We start from the raw sequence: 17,784 nt of genomic DNA, 5'->3' as shown, positions 1-17,784 counted from the left end.
AGTCTTTCCTGATTCCTAGCCCCCAGTTCTATCCCCTGCTCCAAGCTGTTCCAAGATGTTTTCAAAGTAGTTGGAAATATGGTTTTAAGAAAATCAGCAACACAGTTTGATCAGTTTTCATATTTTGTGTGTGTGCCAATTAAAGGGGAAAAAAGTATAGTTCTATTTCCTAACACAGATTTAAACTATTTAATTTTGCTAGATCTAACATAATATGGAATAATAGACAAAGAATTGGTGTCTAAGTCAGGAAGACAAGTTCAAGTCTCATCTTTGATACATACTTAATTACGTGACCCTATAGTGCTCCCAAGCAACTCTACAAGACTCTTAAGTACAGAACAGGTGCCAGTCTAAATAAGTAGCAGTAATCTCACCAACACTTTTGCTTTTTAAACAAATAAATGTCATCCTTCTCTCTCTCCCTTCCCCCCTTAATTCAGTCTCTAAATGAGTGTTTTCTAAGTAAATCTAATTTCATTAACTCCCAATGTTCCCAATTTGGAAGGGGAGGGGAAGGAAGGAAAGAAAAAACTATCCTTGTTTGAAGAAGGAACTATAAGGGATGAAAGTAAAATCTCTGACTAGTAATAGGTTTAGAATTGGATGGGACCTAGGAAGTTTTTCAATAAAATAGATTTAATAAGAATATGAAAAATATACTTGAATTTTTTTAGAGACTTCAGCCTTGACTTAAATTTTATCACAAAGTATAACAAATAACATGTTATGTTATGTTATGTTATGTAATATATAACATAAAATTAAGTATGATTATAAATGGCCTTACAGCAACATACCTAAAAATAATCTGAAATTTCTGAACAGTACTGCTCTTATCTGAAATTCTGATAAAGCAATATGTAACATGGAAAAGTGATCTACTTTGGCTATACCAAAAAATAATCTTTGTTTGGTTTTCTAAACATTTCTGTCCCACATGATTAAAATAAAGAAATTTACTTACCTATACTGGGGGGACTTCCATAGTTGATTGGAGACTCTGGAGGTCTTCCACAATGTAAAGCAGCAAGAGCAGATCCTTTCCACACAACATGTTTGCAGCCTATTGAATATATATGTATATTTATATACATATGAATATAGGCACATCTACATAAAAATTTTAAATGATGATATAAAATCCCTTTAAGCCTTCTTTTGAAGCTTCCATACTTTTATTTGTGCGAAGCAGAGACTGTCTTCCAGCTCCTAATAATGTTTGTACTCCAGGGACACTTTGAGGAATTTCTTGCTCTAGAAGTGGTCCTAGTCGATGGCATATTTGCAGCAAGTGATCGGGTGCCAAATGTCTATAATACTTCACCTATTGTGTGAAAACAGAAAAACATAAAAATATTTGCTAAAGGAAACATGAACATTTTTATGGCATAAAGCTCATTTTATGTCCCTTACCTAAAATTCTGAAGAAAAAATTGTCATGAAAGTGAATTTTTCATTTAATTGTAAAGACAACTGATTTTTAAAGCATGGAGATTTGTCCTAGCTATGGGAGTTAAATGACTTGCCTAAGGAAACACAGCTAGGAAATGTTAAATGTCTGAGACCAGATTTGAAGGCAGATAGATCTTCCTGACTTCAGGGCTAGTGCTCTATCTACTGTTCCACCCAGCTGCCCTCCCACATCTAGCCTTTAAATCCTGACACATTATCTAAACTTGACCAAAGTCACAGATTTTAGGTCTTATTTTTCTTTCTTATAAAATGAAATACTTAAGATGATCATATTCAATCATCACCTCACAATTTTTTTTTTCTTAAAACATTTGTATTTATGACAAGAAATATCCTAATTCTTAAGTTTCTGCTGTCCCAAATACACAACAAATAACAGAGGGAAAGGTTAAAGAAAGAATACAACACGAATCTAAGAACTTAAAAAAAAATTATGGTTGCTATATTAACAAAGCAGTTGTAAAGATTTAAGTTATCATACATTTTAAAGTACAATAAAAATTATATTTTCAATTATCAACATTGCCATTATATGCTTCATTCACTTTGACTTTTGTGTAATTAAATTACATTATGCAGTACTTAGAGATTAATTAAACTTTAAAATCACCTTAATCTTATTTTAATCTTTCAGATACTCAGTTTCCTCATCTGTATATAACAGGAGTAGTAATACCTGGAGTACTTATCTCACAAGTTTGCTATGAAGATCAACGGAGATAACATATGTAAAGCACTTTATAAATGTCAACTACAATTATTATGCACAAAAGCAAAGTTCCACTCTACTTTGGTTAGGTTGATTACAAAGTAAATTCATCAATTATGTATTTATAACTTGATGGGAGGGATGGGGAAGGAAGACTGGAAGGGGCTATCACTTCAAAGTCATGTTTATGTATAACATTTAATACAGAATTAAATCTCAAAAGAATAAGAAAATAATGATTATATTATTCTGCCTACTCAAATCATATAAATTTCCTCACTATAGTACCTAAAAACTAGTATCCATTGCCAATTTCAATATGTATCACTTTTGATACCTGGGATGTTTGTCAAATTATTCAATATTAACTTACAATAGTTTGTTAAAAGTATTAACAAGACCGTAACTGACATTTTTAAAAGGCTGGATAGCATTCATATTTTTATATTATCCTTAATATACCTTAATCTTCATCAGAATTTGCTTCTATCCTACACATGCTTTTTTTACACTTTGGTTGCAGTAATTTATTAACAAAAAGAACTCAACAACTGAAGATCTAGAGTAAAATTTTTTTCTCACTGTTAATCTGTTGATTAGTTAAAAATGTTTTTTTTTTATTTTTTCATAATTTCTTTCACACATTTATATAAAATGCTTATCTCTGATTGTTTTGTGATGAGGTAACATTCAAGCAAATTCTATATCCCATATTTTAAATTACCATAGTAAAAATTCCACAGCTAACTATAAAGCATTTTATTTTCAATAACCTCAAATTAGCACTTTTAAGAAACATTCACAAAGATAATCACAAGCATACATAAGATCTGGACAATCTCATTTGTAGTACTATTTTCAGCAAATACTTTTTATTTTTAAAATACCAGAAATACATCTAAATACACATATAAATATGTAGCATTCATGTCTACTTATAAACTATGTATTTTAGCTAGTAAAACTAGAACACATTTCCCCCCATGATGTTGACTAAATATATTTAATACCTAACAGGTTTGATTTTTACCAATGAATCTAACTCTAAAAACAAAACAAAAGCACACAGCTTCATTGTGAAATGAGTAAAAAGCCTAGAGAGTTAAGACCTAAACAACTTACTTTCTATCTCTATGACCTTGGGCAATCAAAATGGCCAAAGTGTTCTCAGTATTAGATAAAATAACTTATAAATAACAATAAATCCTACAAACCTATTATTGGATGACCAAAGTATCTTTTAACTTAAGCCCCATGATTCATACTTACCAAAAACTGATTTCTAAAATTATTCATTTAATTCAAGCTAAAAATATATTATAAATTCTTGCTCAGTTAGTTTCTTAAGTACAAATATTGAACACAACTATTTTTTAATTTGGTACTTTGCAGTGCCTCAGTGACATTATTCTGAAGTTCAATTTTCATTATAAAATACTAGCTGAAAAAGTTATATATAATTTGGCAGGTTAAAAACTATCCCCAGGATATACATTCAAGGGTCAAGTATTTTTAGATTGGGCCATCTTTCCTCCTCCACCCCCTTGAAAAAAAAATCCCCAATAGAACTTGATTTTGCTGCAGCTTTTTAGTTGTGTCCAATTCTTCATGATCCCATGTAGGATTTTTTTTAGCATTTATTTTACTATTGCCTTGCTATCTAAATCAAAACTGGACAATGATCTTCTGGACTAAAATGTAAACCCATAGTACTCTTCAAAGCACATACATCCTTTATTTTATTCAATTGTGTTCAACTCTTAGTTGATCCCATTTAGGCTTTCCTAAGCAAAGACACTGAAGTAGTTTGCCACTTCCTTTTCCACCTCATAGTACAGATGAAACTGAAGCAAATAAGGTTAAATGATTTGCCTAGAGTCATACAGCTAGTGTTTGAGGCCAGATTGGAATTCACTAAAACAGGTCTTCCTGACTTTCAGGGCTATCTATTATCTACTGTGCCACTTGGCTGCCCACAACACACCTTTTACTTAACCATATTACCTAGAATCTAAAAGTCCTTATGTAAAATTCAATTTTAAACTTTTAATTTACTTAATGTCCAACCATAATTCAGGTATTCAAAAGAAATCTTAAACAATGGTACAGGAAAAAAAAAAAAAATCAGCTTAGGAAAATTACCAGTCTCTCCAAAATATTTATCTTTAGGATTATAGGTCTATAAAACACTATTGATTAGAACAAAGAAAAACTGACAGTTTCTACTTCTGATCAAAGTTTTCCTTATCCTGCTTCATTACAAAGCACACAACAAGGAATTACCAACACTAGTACCTGGCACCCTTTCCATGTGTAATTAAGATGTGGTATTGAAATTAGCAGCACATTTCTCCTACTATTTTCTGAGGTATAGTGTTCCAATTCCCCACTGGGTTTTTCAAGTTGCTTAGGATATTCTAAGTTGCCCCCAAAGAAATAGGTAATCTGTTTTCTATCTGTGACATACGTGAACCATATAACTAGTGAGGTGTCAGGAACAGGATTTTTCTCAGGCAAGTTAGCAAGATATTGTTACATCCAGCAGAGAAGAACTACAATCTGGAATATAAAATTGTCCTCAAAAACCAAGTAAAAAACTGGAAAACTCTTATTATCATATATAACTGAGAACTGGTCCAAATCTTAATAAAAAGAAATAAAACTTGGCTGAGTGTCCAAATCTTATTGAAGTTCAAAAAGTCAAATTCACAAGGGTACAATGGAGGCATGGCTAGACAGCAACTTGTCTGAAAAAGATCTGAAGATTTTAGTGGACTGGAAATTCAGTGTTACTTAATAATGTGACAAAGGAAGCCAAAATCAAATTCCTAAGATCTTAAGTGGCATCAAGAGGCATTAAGTTCAGAACTAAGGAGTTAAGAATCCTACTGTACACTGCCTCAGCCAAATCACATCTTGGGAATTGTGTTTAGTTCTGGGCACATTTTAGGAAAAGTACTAGTAAGATACACACTCTCCAGAAGTGCATCAGCACTATGGTGGAGAAAGGGAACTATGATCATGCAATATAAATTTCACTGAAAGGCTAGTTAGCCTATGAAAGAGATAACTCAGGACCATGATTACTGTCTTCAAGTAGCTCAAAGTCAATCCTGTGGAAGAGGAATTAAGACATTGTTTTGCCTAGCCCTGAGAAGACTGAATGAAGTGTAAAAGGGTAGAAGGTGCAAAGAAATTTTAATTAAGGAAAAACTTCTAATTATCAACATTATCCACAAATTGGGTAAGATGTTTGAAGAGGTTGTAGTCCTTATCAGTGATCTTCAAACAAAGGCTGGCATGGTACTTTTTAGGTATGTTCTACAACAGGATTCTTAAATCTTTTCTTTTTCATGGATCTTCTGCCCCAATATTTGGCACTCTGGTGAAACCTTCTCAGAATGGATTTTTTTAAAAATTCAAGTAAATTTTGGGAGACTAAATTTTTTCCCATTTAATTAAAGCATCCTCCAAAACTAGAAGCAATTTTTGTTCAAATAGTAATTATATTTGATAATGAGGGCCCTCCCTATACAGATTCTAAGATCCAATATCTAAGAAACAAAATTTATTATTTAATTCAGAATAATTTAATAATCCCTCTATTTCAATTAATCAGCTCATCTATCCCACATGTCATAACCCACTCTAAAAGTAGACTATGCATATACCTATTTTTAGCAGTTTGAACAGGTTAACTAAGGTTAATTCGTACAATCAAACTAGGTTGTAGTAGGTCAGTAAGAACTTAAAAAGTGTTAATACTATCACTTGGCAAAGGCAAGGATCAAAAAAGATGGAAAACGTAAACAAAATTATTCATGATAAAAGCCGAAAACATTAAATTTCACAAAATGTCATGAAAATTTATTTTTAAAAGCTGAAATACATGGGTCCCAGGTATAAAATGTTACCTTTTCCTAATCTAGACAATTTCAATTTCCTTTGACATACTTTAAAGTAAGATTTTTTAAAAATTACTTCATACCATTTAATATAAATATTAAGTTTTCCACATTTTATCAATTGAGATTTACATATATTTCTATAACTAATTCTTCATTTCAAATATAAAACAAATTTTTGCTATGATTTTAAAGATTTTTTTCACTACCTTCTCCCAACTTTCCTGTCTACTTATTTCCACAATAAGAGGAAACCAATATAAAGTGAGTCTATCCAAATTAACCAAGTGTGGAAACTGGAAATGTCAATCCTATGTTTTATAGAACATTAAGATAGCTTCACATAGACTGACCATAGTCAAAGTTAGAGGTACCAATTTAATTAAGCATCACACCCAGGTAAAATCCGATAAAGGAAGCTCATTAACAAGTTCAGGCTTTTAAAAGATATGCACAGAAGATAAAATAGAAGCAAAGGCATGTAACTGATGCCAAAGTCAGAGGAATATATTAAGTCAAAAAGGTTAAAGGTCAAAACAAATGGAAACTTATAATTACTATCTACCCAGAAAAAAAGCTTTTTTTTTTTTTTTTTTGACTTTGGAAGTTTTAAGTATAAACAGGTAGGACCACTATGAGGGTAGTTGGAACGATAATGGAGGACTGAAATACTCAGCTATTTAGCATTTGTATTTTTCAATTATAACTACCTTTAGTTACAGAACATCTTTCATATGAAATCTCCTTTTCTCTCTTCTGACACGGCAACCATTCTGATGAATGCCCTCACCACGTCACACTTGAACCAACTGCAATAGCCAGGTGCTCTTCCCTCCCCTCAAGCCTCTCTCTAGTCCAATCCATTCTTCACTCAATTTTCAAATTGATCTTAAACATCTGACCACCATACTTATAAATATGTATTTTTCAAGTTGCTTAGGATAGGTTGCTTGCTCCCTCCCATTCAATAAATGGGCTCTCATTACTTTCGATAATCAAATACAAAGTCTTGCTTGGCTTTTAAAGCCATTAATATCCTGGTCCTTTCCTTTCTAGCATTCCTACATATTACTTCCCTCCTCCAAAAGTTTTCAAAAAAACCAAAAATGTTTTTCCTAGTCTTTCTTAATCAAAGTGCCTTTGCTGAGATTAGGCACTTTGTTCCACATATATTCTAGTACATAGTTGTTTGTATGCCCTTCCCCCTATTAAACTGAGTTCCTTGAGAGTGGGTACTCTTTCGTGCCTTTCTTTGTATGTCCCAATTTTTGGCACACCGCCTGACACTTGGTAGAGTCTTAATAAATGATAATTGAAAGGAAAGGATAGAACAAAGATGAATTACAGAAAACTGATATCCAATCTAAATGCAAAGATAAGGGAGCAGCTAGCTTCTTTCAATGAATTAAAATTGTTTGGCACATCCTTACATAGTGAAACTGCTTAGAGATGTAACAAGTCACCAATAATCTTTGGAAAACTAACTGGAAAGATTGAAACAGAAACTGCTTTCAATTTTCAAAAATAGAAGACAAGATTCTTTGTTGAGCCAATGAGTTCGATAGTGATTCACAGCAAAGTCCTAGAATGAATTTTTAAGGAATTATTCATTTAGGTAAGTAATTAGCATAAACTAGCATAAGTTCATTATTATCATGCGAGACCTTTCTAATGTTCTGAACTTTAGTATATATTTTAAAAGTAGAACTTTATTATTTTAGGCAGCTCTAATGTATAACTTTTAAATGTTTTTAAATTTACAAAGTGCTTTATATATGTTACATCATGCAAGATTCAAGAAATGCTAAAATAGGTCTTACAAGTCTTATCCTGATTTTTATAGATAATGACATTGAGGCTGGAAGGTATCAAGTAATTTTATATATCAGATGTAAGGAGTCAAAAACAAGTTTTCCTGACTCCCAAATCTGTGGCACATGTTTCCTCCATCCAAAAAATAATCATTTTCAACTTTTACATAATAACATTTTCTTAAATTCTCAACCTCTCAAAAAAGCACTTATAAAATACTTATCATGTGCCATATACTAAAGGCAGGAGTCTAAAAATACAAGTCAGTTCTTACCTTCAAAGAAGTTACCTTCTACTAAAATGGTAGAAGACAATGATTTTTTTTTTTTTTAAAGAATCATTAGGATACACCTTACATAGAAATACTATAAACAAAATTTTGAAACTCAAGTTTATAAGCTCCTAGGAAAGTTTCTAAGGCATCAACTAGCTAAATTTCTGCTTGAAACATGAATCTCTCCTCTACAGTATTTATAGTAATACAGTTTAATAAATAAGAATACAATCTCAATTTGAAAATCTACAGTAACAGAAAAATTACTCAGGAAATGCAGTCATTTACGTAGCTCTAATTGTTATAATATTCTTATCATACTTTACTGTAATTTTGAGTTTTCTAAGTTTTACTCACAGCTTCTAATTTGGATCTGTGGGATAAAGCAAAACAAAACTAGTCATTTTTCTTCCTGATAACCTTACTTAAAGAAAACTACTATGATCTTCCATGGTCTTCCTTTCCCCAGCAAACAGTCCCAGTTCTTTCAAATAGTCCTTGTATAAAATATTTTCAAGTCCTTTGTCATCCATCTGCTTAGTCAATCTCTCAATAAAATTGTTAAGTTTGTAACTTGGTATAATACTCCAGATGTGGACTGGATGGGAAAAGTATTATGGGACTGTCACCATTTGTCCTCCCCCCCAAAAAAGTGTGATAAACATTATTCTGAAATTGTTAAAAGATGCACTGAGATTTACTGTTTAAATTGTCAGATATTTGAAAATTTAAGAAAAAATCATTACCAAGGGGAATATCCCCTTTCCAATGTAATACACCCAAATGCCAATTTAATAAGTAAATTATTTATAAACTGAATTCATGCTATTTTGTTGGGTTTTTTAAATTACAACTATTCTCAGTTACATTATCTAATATTACTTCTTGTTTAAAGTGGGAAAATATTTACTTTAGCATTTCAAAAATAAATCTAAGTAGACCAGTTTTATTTTCAGTAGTTTCAAATGCAAAACACACTAGAAATAACACCTCACATACAATGGTAGAAAATCAATTTTGGCAAATCATAACTAGATACATTTTCGACCTAAATTTATCAAGAATTTGTTATTTTCACAGACAGAATTAAACAAACTAAAGAATGAAAACAGCAAGTGATAAATATCTTTTCTTCCTCCTCTCCCTTCTTTTTCACCCCCAATCAAGCTCTGCCAAAACCATAGATAGTACAGTGATCAATCCAAGTGACTGATCTAGGGCAGCCACACTGAGTCATTCCTGTGACAGCAAAACTTTGCTACAATAGCAGATAAGCAGTTGCTGGACCATTCCTCAATATTATTAAAACACTAACCTTTTCCCTCTTTTTTCCCCTTTTCTTATACCCTCTAACAAAACAAAGGTTTTAAAATCTTGATAAATTAGTATTTGATAGACAATCTTGGGAATTGCTTCATTACAAGACATTATAAAGGAAAACATACCCATTTGCATTTTCTTTTAAAATTCTATAAATAAAACCCCTAAGTTATAGTGTGCCTAAAACACTCCATATTCCACAAATACTCATTAAGTGGTGAACTGTATTTTAAATACTGGATTAAGCTGCTTTTACATTATGTCAGTTACAACTTCTCTGAAAGCAATGTAAAACTAAATCTTGCCAGAAACTTCCAAAAGTACTAAAATTCCATTTCAATATTTCTAAGGGGCAGTATATAGATTTTAAAAATATGACTACTAAAAGTACAGATTCAATGGATTTAATAATGTATAGAGACAATAATATAATAATTAAAAGACAATAATTTACTCTGGGTCACACAATTTATACAAAGGGTAAGCTTGAACACAGGTGGTCTTGGTTTTGAGGCTGACTCTCCAGCCACTATACCAAATGGCAAGTCTTCAGTTTTTGATCATAAAATCTGTTCAAATTCCACCTCAAACAATTACTGCATGACCTTATACACGTCACTTTTCCTCCAAAAGACGCTTTCTTCATCTACAAAACAAGCATATTAATACCTAAAATTATCTGCCTCAGAGTTACTGTGAGAAAGTATTACTCAGAAAAGCAAGTTATTATTTTTTAAAATTCCATTTTAAGTATACTTAATTAGTAGTTTTATGCATCTTAAAAGACTACTATGCCATACTTGCTTTTCTATAAAACAGGATTCATTTCCCAAAGCTCACAGTAACTTGTCTAAAATGTTAGCTAATTTAGATATAAACACCAGTAAGATACTCATCTTTCAAGAACATCATGAATTCAACTTATCTGGAATTTTTCTCCAAAAAATAAAACAAAAAACCATTCCTTTATTAAATACTAAATTTTGTGTTTACATTTACATAAAACACAAATGCCAATTTAAAAAAATATCCAACAATTGGGGTAAAGGCTTAAAAAAGGGGGAGTGAAAAAGGAATTCTGAATGATTTATAAATGCTTAATGTTCATAATATCCACATCACTAATGCTCCCAAAAGAGGAACAACAAATCCAAAACTTTTCATGATTAGAAAATTTGAAAAGAAATTAATTCTCCTTTTGAGATAAGATATATACATATAGTTAACAAAACAAAACCAAAAATATCAAGAAAAAATAACGTTTGTGGATTTTAAATTCCCAAAAGGAAAACAGACTACGAAAGTAACATTCATTTATATAATTCAAACTACCATTCATGGCAACAACTTTTCACTTATTAAAAACAAAAATGTTTTAATACACTTTAATCAACCCAAAATGCTCACAACTAAAATTTCATGTTATTTCCTCAGGAAAATCAGTCAATATCTAAGTAGTCAGATTAATTCATTTACAATTTCTCCTGTATCTTCAATTAAATTATTTCTTTAAGGTGCTTAAGTTTTTGTTTTTTTTTTTTTTAACATTATTTTGCACCATTACAACTATGATTTTGGTTAATAGATACATTATCAACATAATTTCCAAAAAGCAGTCAAAATAGTCATCTGAATATATAATAATGATGCCCAAAATGTAAAAGCTAAATAATCTAAATGTATTATCTAAAAATAGAATGCCTTTGAAAAACAAATGTGTAATACTGGATTCCAGACAAAACAGTATTTTTTAAACCAGTAAAAACACGTTGAGGGGTAACATTATGGTGGAGTGGGGACAAAGATAGGACAGGAGGACACAACACATGAGTAGACAGAACTTCTTCCCCTGTAAGGTTAAGTCAAGTTTCACTCATTTAGAAGAGTACTAGGAATCACAGAATGTGCTTGAGTTGTTTGTTTAATGGTAGCACAGAACCTAGATTCTAACAGTAAAATCACCTAGATTAGGATTCTTCATGCATAAAATGACAAGTCACAACTCCTCTCCTCTAATAGGTATTTTCTTCTCTATGACAGAACAAATCCTTTCACTAAGCTGCTCTGTACTAAAACCTATCTTTTTGCTAGGGTTATACAAAATGAAAAAATAAAATCTGCAAACATAAGAGATGATCAGTCTTACTATCTCCTTGAGTAGACTTAAAGAAAACCATTTTTAATTAATTCAATTCTAACTTTAAAAACTGAAAATATGGAATGGCAGATTTCCTTTCTGAACTTCTTAAACTTCTATGTAAATTTATCAATGTTATATCAAATTACTTATAATCTATATTTAAACTTTTTTTACAAAGCTCAAAATTACTTTAAAAAAACTAGTAAGTTTTGCAATTCATAATAATTTTCAAGACAAATGGTAAAAACTATTAAATTATTTTCACCCAAATATTTTGACAACTCATTTTTAACTTCTATTACTGTTTGAAAATCATCAATAACTTGGAGAAATTAAACATTTTAATCACAACAAATCTCTACTAACATAAAGGCATTTACTTAATTCTGATACAATTCTAAGTTAACTTTCTCTTTGTAACTTGGAAATGATAACACACACACACACACATATACATATACATAAATGAACAAAAACTTTTTTTTTTTTTAAAGAGTTTCAAGGTTTAGTACTTGAAAAATTTTAATACACAATTTCAAATTAGGTCCTAGATACCTGGCAATAATTTTCCTCAAAGTGAAACTTTCTGTGGCATGAAATTATGAGTAAAACCTTTCTTAAGAAGAATAGGAATCATTTTTGTTATAATATTAACAAAACCTAAGTAACTAAAAAATAAAAATGTGCTAGCTAAAAAGCAATCATTTAATAAAAAATAAAGGCAATGTGGTCTAGTGCACAAAAAGTTGGCTTCAGAGTCTTTAAGAAGACCTGAGTTCAAGTCAAAGTCTCTAAAGAACATTAACTATGTGTGACTCCAATAAAGTCACTTAACCTCTCAGTGACCCCAGACAATTCTAAAACTCCAATTTTACAGAGAAGGTACTGATGTACATTTGTAGAGGAGTTATACACTGAGACTTACCTCCACTTAAGAAATGGCAATATCAGTGCAAAAAAAATTTCAAGCATACAAAATCTAGTCTAGGAAACTTAATCTTGCCTCAAATACAGACCTAAAAATCTAACGACAAACATCACCACAGAAGTTAAAAACTTGAAAATTATAATAAGCCAACCAGTTTCACTATCCAAACTAATTGAAGTAAACAAAATAAACAGGAAAGAGTATTTCCCTTGTTCTATACTCAGATCAGGAATTTCTTTCTTTTTTCTACCTGTCCTAAATTAGCTTCCTTGGAGAATTTTAGGAACAACACTAAAGGATCTGAATGATCAAAAATCACAAGCAACCCAAAGTTAATATAAAAGACATGAAGTGTAGCATCATATCCAACAACATTTTGTTTAAGTAGTGACATTACTGAATAGCATGTATAGATGAAAAAGGAAACAGACTGGTCAAATAGCAAAAACATAATTGTACACCCCCAGGACGTTAAAAACAAACAGACACAAAACCAAAAGCCCATGCATCTTTAGCAACATGAGGGAGATTTTTTGATGTGTCAGTGGAGGGAAAACATTTGGCAGTGAAATCACCAAGTTCATCATGCATTAGAATGTTCATCATAAAACAAAAATGTTAAGTAACTTGAGCTCTAGCCTCCCTAATTCATATTCCAAACATTTAATAAAGTTTCCTTTCAAAATGCATTATTTTCCAGATATTCACATTAATCTTGAAAAAAAAAAAAGAAAACCTGCTTTTTTAAAATTGTGTATAAAATTTTTAAAAAGGAATCCTAGACCATTGCTTATTCTTTTGGTCATAATTATTGTGATGAAAATAGCTGGAACAAACTATTATATTCAGTAAGTGTACTCTATATATAATTTCTAATCTGGACTTTTCTACATATTTAAATTCAATAATAGAATTTCTCCAATTAAGAAAATAAATCACTTTACCTGGCATCATGACTATCACTCACCTAGAAAAATAATTGTAAACAATTCTCACCCAAACATACAAAATCTACATAACAAATGTGTTATATTTGCTAAGTAGATAAATTATGCTTTTCATTTTGAGTATATAAAAGTAATCAGCAGATATAACAAGAGTTCAGAGAAATATTACCTCAGAAACACCAGAAATTCAAGAGAAATAACTAGGTAACATTACACAATATAGTAAACTTCCCAAAATCAAGCCTTCCCAAGTCAAATCAGAAATACTTTTGGTATCTCCATGGGATTTCTCTAAGTAGCAAAGTAAAAACATTATGAGCAAAAAAATGCTCAAGGGAAGTGGACTAAATCTTGAAGAAATCTTGTAAAACACTCATTTTAAAACACATTAATAGGTTTAAGATTATAGCCAAACTCAGGTGTAAGGAATGGAAACTTATTTCCCATGTTTGGTTTCATATAATGAAGTTTTGAAACATCACTCCCCAAACCAAGAATGGTCTCTATTTCTACCATGTTTTGTCTAGATTAGAGGGTTAGTAGTTGCTTAATTTTCAAAGTCTTAACACTGACTCTTTAATCACTTCATTCAAAATTTAAATTTGTGAATGCTGGTTTTTAACAATTCTGAAAGCTAAAGAAAACTTAAGATTCTAGATTAATCTAGTGGTGATTTCATTGGTTAAATTAAGAACTAATCACAACCCAAAAAAAACAGTAGCTATCACAAATAGTGGTCATTACTACAACTCAAGAATAATCCAAATGTTGAAATTTTGAGTCTCTGTCCTAAAAGCAAATACCAGGTAACTGAGTAAGGACAGGACCAAAAGGTAAGCTCTTTTCACATTTCCCCAAATATTAATAGTTTTAAAAACTATAAAATGTTCTTTGGAGAGAAAATTGAGTAGTAGTTATTAAAAAACAAAAACTTTTAAACGTCAGAATCACACAATTTAAAGGGAAGAGAAATTTTGCTTATAAGTTTTATCCCAGCATGAACTTCAGAATCTTAACACTTCGGTGACAATAATATATCATGATAAATATGTATATGCACATTTACCATATATGTGTTGTATATCTCACAAATCACATTCGCAAATGTATATTACAATTCCGTCATGGAAGAGTAAAATCTCTTAACAGCAAATAAACGTGTAGCTAGTCCACTGCATTCACCTAAGTACATTTTAGTCTTCCCCCAAATTTCCAGATTTGAACTCAAGCACAAAAAAAAAAAAAAAAAAAAAAAAAAAAGGGGAGGGGGGAGACTGAGAAAATTTCTTGCCATGATTTCATTTAAGCTAACAGCCTTTTATTGTGTGAAATGCTAATACCACTTTGGAACAGTTAGTCACCAGCCACATGGAGGGAAAAAAAGAAGAGAATCACTAAGGAGAGAGTGAATGAAGAGCTGAGAAATTAGAGAAAGGGGGGAAAAGGAGAGAAAAGAGAAGAGTCAGAGGGAGAAAGAGGAGAGGGAGCTATGTATGTATGCAGCAGCAGCAACAGCGCATGGAGAAATGAGAGCGCGCCCTCCTGGCCGCCTGACTCTCTGTGCGCGCACCCGCGTCCGCTCTGTCTCGCGGAAGCGCGCCCTAGTCCCTCCTCCTCCAGCCCTTTCACTGCACAACATTCATGACGTATCTTTATTTCTAGCACATTAACAAAATATTACAAATAAATTGTCCGCAGCCCCTCTGATCTTGGGGTGCTGGTATCCCTCACCCCAACCCGCGTCTGTCCCGTGTTGAGCTCTCAACCCTTCCCGTTGCCTTTGAAGCTTTCACAATTTTTTTAGCCAAGTTTTTGTCCCTGTAAAAAATTGCGGGAAATTCAATTTTTATTTGACTCGGGGAAAAGTTTTTTCGCTTCGCGATGGGAATCTCTCACCAGATTCTGGTAGGTCCTGGGATGCTCTTTCCCCGTCCAGTCAGTTCGCCGGGGTAACAGCTGTGAGGGGGAAAATACCCCAACATCAGCTTCTGCTTTAACCCCCGCTTTTTGGTTGACCCCCGCTCCCAAATACAGCCCCCCCCGTCGCCCCCGGCCCGCCCGAGCCCGCCGCGCCGCCCTCCTCCCCCCGGCGGCGGCAGGGAGCGGCAGCAACCCGGGCCGGGTGAGCCGCCGCAGAGCGCCGCCACCGCCAACTCCTCTTACCTCCTTCTCGGCCACTTCTCGAATCAGCACCTGCAACAACAAAAGCGGGGTGGGGGGACGCTGCTAGGTCGCCCTCCTCGCCCCCCGCCGCCCGCGGCCTCCCTCCCTCCCCCACCCCGGCCCGGCCCCCCCCGCGGCGGCGCGCCGCCGCCGCCTCTCGCTCGCCCGCAGCCCCGTACCTGAGCCGCCTGCTGACAGGGTCCGTCTTCCAGGAACCGGGCGATGAGGAAGTAGAGTTCTGTGCAGGGACAAGGGAAGAAGGGAGAGACACAGGCTCAGCACCGGGCGAGGGGCGCTGGGGACGGACGCGCCCCGTGCCAGTGGCACCCGCAGCCTCCCCACTTACCCGATCGCAGCTCCGAGAGGCCTTTGCTCTCACAAGACATGTTTATTGGTCACTTAGGGGCCACTGGCGGGGTTCCCCGGCCGAGGACGGGAAGCGGGGACGACGCCGCCGCCTGCCTGCCTGCCCTGTAGCTGTCACTGTGTGTTCCCCAGCCAGAGCCTCAGCTCCACCATTCAACCAACAGCGGCGGAGGAGGAGGCGGCGGCGGAGGAGGAGGAGGAGGAAACAACAACTCACAGGCAGCGGCGGCGGCGGCGGCGGCAGCGGCAGCAAGCCGCCCGCCACCTCCGCCACAGAGATCCCTCCGCCGGAGAAAGGAGTCCCTCCCTCCGAGCTCGGGCTAGGGTTAGGTCTTGGGGTCTCCTCTCACCCTGTCCCTCACCGCAGGGTTCTCTCTCCTTAATTCAAACGGAGATTTAAAAAATAGGGGAAAGTATCGGTCCCCGATCCCAACCTCCCTCGCTTGCGCGCTCACACACACACACATATACACACACACACACACACACTCCTTTCCCAGGGAGCAGCAGCAGCAGCCTCGCTCGGCCCGATTCCCCGCCTCCCTGCTCTCACACCGCTCCCCCTCCCCCCCCGCCCCAGTAGATCGATTTATTTATTTATTTCCAGTTAGGAGAAGATGTCGGAGCAGCAGCCGTTGGTTGGCTGGAAAACGCTTTCTCTGTGGAGGGATTGATTCGGGGGAGGGACGGCTCCGCGGAGGGATATGACGCACACAGAGCCGAAGCACAGGTTCTATTCAGCGCCTCTGACTGGGGCTGAGATGGAAGTTAGTTTCAATGTAGCAGAAATAGGAAACAAATGAAGCAAAACTGCCCAGAGAGGGGGGAAAATGCCCCGAGGATAGGTCTCACTCTCACGCGCGCACACACGGCATCCACACACTCACACAGAAATAACACACACACATACACTATACACTGAGCAAACTCAAGATTGCGCTGCCCTCCCTGAGTTGAATGATAGTGTTTGGTTTCTGTCTCTTACCCATGTGCATGTGTATAAATGCTGCGGATTGGCATCTGTGTAAGTCTTGTCCTGCGTTATTTCTGCAGCCTGTGCAAGTGTTGTGTAATTTATTGGGAGGCTCAGGCTGCTTTTTGTTAAGCAGTAACATTTTTTTTTTTTTTTTTGGTAAGCCCGTTACTTGCTGGAGCTTATCTCTGCATATTTCTAGTATTACTGCCAGTGCCTTAAGTACAAATTGTAAAATGGTTGTTTTGGTATTTTTCTTTTGCTTTGGTTCTAAGAACGATGCTTTCTCATTCCTTATTTGCACTTAAAATGCTATTTTCATTATAATAGGGTTGGGGGACAGCTAATCAGAGATTTGGAATTTAGGAATCGGGAGGCTTTTCCGAATATTCGCAAGAAGAAAATAATGTGAATCTACAGAAAAGCAGAGACGTCAATATGTACCTACAGCTGAACTGGCGGTAATTTAGTGATAAACCGATAATCTTAACTAAGGATCTTAAAAGAGTATAATACAGTTTGGACAATTTATTTAATGATTAAATGATTTAAATTATGGATACGTTGTATAGTTGACTTCAAGTTATGCTAACAAATGATTCTTAATTTAAGGTCGAAACCATTCCTGTTTACAATTAGGCAAGCAAAGATTTCCTGAAAAAAACAGTTCAAAAAAGTGTTTTTTACATCTTTTGTAAATTAGCATGTAATTACTGAGTTTTATATGTTAAATCATTCTTCTGAGTTTTGCTGATGAAGATATGGGCCTTG

The 17,784-nt window shown here is 34.5% G+C and overlaps 1 protein-coding gene across 3 annotated transcripts in view; it reads right to left on the bottom strand.

Annotated features, from left to right (window-relative positions):
* The window catches only part of PHIP (pleckstrin homology domain interacting protein), a 171,570-nt gene extending 155,262 nt beyond the window's left edge, over nt 1-16,308 (bottom strand). For 2 of the 3 annotated variants that reach the window (XM_031964603.1, XM_031964604.1), the window contains exons 1-6: nt 16,021-16,308; nt 15,854-15,912; nt 15,675-15,704; nt 15,408-15,467; nt 1,177-1,327; nt 968-1,066 (exon numbers count right to left, since the gene is read on the bottom strand). In XM_031964603.1, coding sequence (XP_031820463.1) covers nt 968-1,066; nt 1,177-1,327; nt 15,408-15,467; nt 15,675-15,704; nt 15,854-15,912; nt 16,021-16,060 — 439 coding nt within the window. In that variant the 5' untranslated portion in view covers nt 16,061-16,308. The remainder of the gene's footprint in view (nt 1-967; nt 1,067-1,176; nt 1,328-15,407; nt 15,468-15,674; nt 15,705-15,853; nt 15,913-16,020) is intronic. The other variant, XM_031964602.1, reaches the window with a different exon arrangement.
* Between the last annotated feature and the right edge of the window lie 1,476 nt (nt 16,309-17,784).

The sequence above is a fragment of the Sarcophilus harrisii genome, chromosome 4 (genome assembly GCF_902635505.1).
Source record: "Sarcophilus harrisii chromosome 4, mSarHar1.11, whole genome shotgun sequence".
Lineage (NCBI taxonomy): Eukaryota > Metazoa > Chordata > Mammalia > Dasyuromorphia > Dasyuridae > Sarcophilus > Sarcophilus harrisii.
Note: the sequence above shows the minus strand (reverse complement) of the source record. Positions and strands in the feature narration are given on the sequence as shown.